This window comes from Diadema antillarum, unplaced genomic scaffold (assembly GCF_040938485.1).
Source record: "Diadema antillarum isolate AM-2024a unplaced genomic scaffold, OU_Dant_1.0 scf00000060, whole genome shotgun sequence".
Lineage (NCBI taxonomy): Eukaryota > Metazoa > Echinodermata > Echinoidea > Diadematoida > Diadematidae > Diadema > Diadema antillarum.
Genome location: NW_027270949.1, coordinates 2,484,185 through 2,487,274, shown reverse-complemented (window position 1 = coordinate 2,487,274; position 3,090 = coordinate 2,484,185). Strand labels below are relative to the sequence as shown.

The window sequence follows — 3,090 nt, the reverse complement described above, 5'->3', positions numbered from 1 at the left end:
GCCCCTCTGTATAGAGCACACCTTCGAGGAGCTGGCAGATCTACTCCTCCGGGAGCAGCTCATCAGTGGGTGTCATCGAGAGCTGGCCATCTTCCTAAAAGAACGGCAGCCCGAGACTTCGAAGGACGTGGTGAAACTAGTCTGAGCAGTACTTAGACGACCAGAGGAGGCACCTTCAAACCAACCCCACCGGCACAAAGGAACATCCAGACGCACGTGGACAGATACCACGGAGCAACACCAGACCTGAAGGTAAAATCCCTCCAAATAACATTTCAGGAAATAGGCCCCCATCTCAACCCAAATGTTACAAACTGCCACCTAACACGGTCACCTTGCCCGTGATTGTACAAAACAGGGAAACAGAGGCAGAACGTGTTTCTTATGCCACAAACCAGGTCACATTGCTAACTATTGTCCTTTCTCCCCCATGAAATCGGCAGGTCTAGTCCTCGCCCAGGATCCAGAGCAAGGAAACCCCCCTATCTCGGAACACAACCTGGCTTCATTGGAACCCGATCAGGTAGAACCAAATCCACATACTCCCTGTCAATGTCCAGCTTGCACTAACACAAAGGTCAAAATTGAGGCTTCTTGTATGATGGTTCGGATGCCACTCAATGCCCCCAAGCTAGAATCCACCACAGACCATATCCAATTCAAATGTGGACACTCCTTGCCGTTGATGAGTGCAGCATGCACCAAAGAACATGTGGTCAGACAAATGCCAGTTACTAACGGACTAGTCAATAACAATCAAATTTCTGTTCTCAGAGACAGCGGCTGCAGCGGAGCTGTCATTAAACAAGATCTTGTCCAGCCAAACCAAATGACAGGTGAAGAAAGTACTTGCGTGCTGATTGACGGCACAGTGAAAACTCTCCCCGTCGCTAGAATAGATGTTGACACTCCCTTCTACGTAGGAAAAGTTAACGCATTGTGCATGAAAACTCCACTCTATGACCTGATTTTAGGTAACCTACCCGGAGTAAGAGAACCAGACAACCCAGATCCTGACTGGACGGCTACACCAATGCCTGTCGGCGCAGTACAGACGAGAGCCCAGGCTCAACGAGACGGTAAGCCATTTCGTCCTCTCAGAACCCCACACCCAATGGAAGATATCGTGACTCCAACAGCTCTCAAAGAGGCACAACAGAAGGATGAAACATTACACCGCCTGCGAGAACTCGCCGATACTCGTTCAGAGAAGGTAAGTCGCAATAACGGTCTCTCTTCCTTCTTTTACAAAGACGGAATGCTGTATCGCTCATTCCACTCTCCCCAAATGGACCCCGACACAACAATCACACAAGTGGTAGTACCAAAACAATACCGCAAACAGGTTATGCAAACAGCCCATGAAAACATACTCGGAGGGCATCAAGGTGACGTATGCCAACGTACACTATCAAAAGGTCGTGTAACCAAGGTCCCACTCGGAAAAATGCCGCTCATCGAAGTCCCCTTCGAACGCATTGCTGTAGACATAGTTGGACCAATACACCCAATGACTGACCAGAAAAATAGGTACATACTTACCGTTATTGATGTTGCTACTAGGTACCCCGAGGCAATCCCACTCCCAAGCATCGAGACAGAAAGAGTTGCAGAAGCCCTAGTGAGCATCTTCACCAGAGTCGGAATCCCCAAGGAAATGCTGACCGATCAAGGGACTCAGTTCACATCTGATCTCATGAAAGAGGTAAGCAAATTACTCTCCATCAAACACTTCACTACATCCCCATATCACCCTGCCGCGAATGGACTAGTTGAGCGCTTCAATGGCACTCTAAAACAAATGTTGAAACGTATGTGCGCTGAAAACCCAAAAGACTGGGACAGGTACATTACTCCCCTTCTATTTGCAGTGAGAGAAGCACCACAAGAGAGCATGGGGTTCTCCCCGTTCGAGCTTCTTTACGGCCGGAAGGTACGCGGACCCCTCGACATCCTGAGAGAACTCTGGACAGGAGAAGCCGAAACAGGTGAGACCAAGTCTACTTACCACTATGTACTTGATCTCCGAAACAGGATCGACGAGACATGCCGCAACGCCCACACTCAACTTCAGAAATCAGCAAACAGGTATGCAAAATACTACAATCAGAAGGCAAAACACAGGGAGCTACAAGTCGGAGACAAGGTACTCCTACTCCTACCAACTGACAGGAATAAGCTCCTTCTACAATGGAAGGGCCCCTTTGACGTGATCTCCAAAATCAGCTCCATGGACTACAGGATCGACCTCAACGGGAAACCAAAGGTGTTCCACATCAATCTTCTGAAAAAGTATCACGCTAGAAATGATGTTCCCTCTATTTCAGATGCCGAAGCTGCTTGTACCGCCGTGATCGAATGCGAAGAGCAAAATGATGACGAGGAAGAAACGCAGCAACCACTAACTAACACATCTCTCCTACAGCCTTTCCCATTTCAGGCGAAAGAGTCACTCGACGATGTCTCAATTAACTCAGCCCTTTCCTCCCCACAGAAAGAACAGGTCAACGAACTCCTCAACGAGTACAAAGACGTCCTGTCTGATCTTCCCGGTCGAACCACGTTAGGCGAACACCACATCAAACTCAAAGGAAATGAACACCTGAAGAGTAAACCATATCCCATTCCCCACTCTCTTAGAGACACAGTCAGAGAAGAGGTAAAAACCATGCTATCGCTCGGAGTAATTGAGCCATCAGAAAGCCCCATTGCCTCCCCCATAGTACTGGTTAAAAAGCCCGATGGCAGCAACCGGTTTTGTGTAGACTTCAGAAAACTCAATAAAGTGACTGTATTTGATGCTGAACCCATACCAGATCAAGATGAACTCTTCACAAAAGTCGCCCATGCAAAGTTCTTCACCAAAATAGATCTCAGCAAAGGATACTGACAGGTACCCATGGCTGCCGAATCCAAACCACTAACCGCTTTTCTTACCCCCGATGGTCTCTTTCAGTTCACAATGATGCCCTTCGGCTTAGTGAACGCTCCCGCCTCCTTCAGTCGACTGATGAGGAGACTGCTAGACCGACTCGGAGGAACGGTAAACTACATCGACGACATCCTCATCTATTCGACCACGTGGGAAGA

At 48.5% G+C, this 3,090-nt stretch overlaps 1 protein-coding gene across 1 annotated transcript; it reads left to right on the top strand.

Moving 5' to 3' along the window:
* The first annotated feature begins 430 nt into the window (after window positions 1-430).
* LOC139716022 (uncharacterized) lies at window positions 431-2,890 on the top strand. Its single transcript, XM_071627579.1, has one exon. The coding sequence runs from the start codon at window positions 431-433 to the stop codon at window positions 2,888-2,890; it is 2,460 nt and encodes an 819-aa protein (XP_071483680.1).
* The last annotated feature ends 200 nt before the right edge of the window (window positions 2,891-3,090 follow it).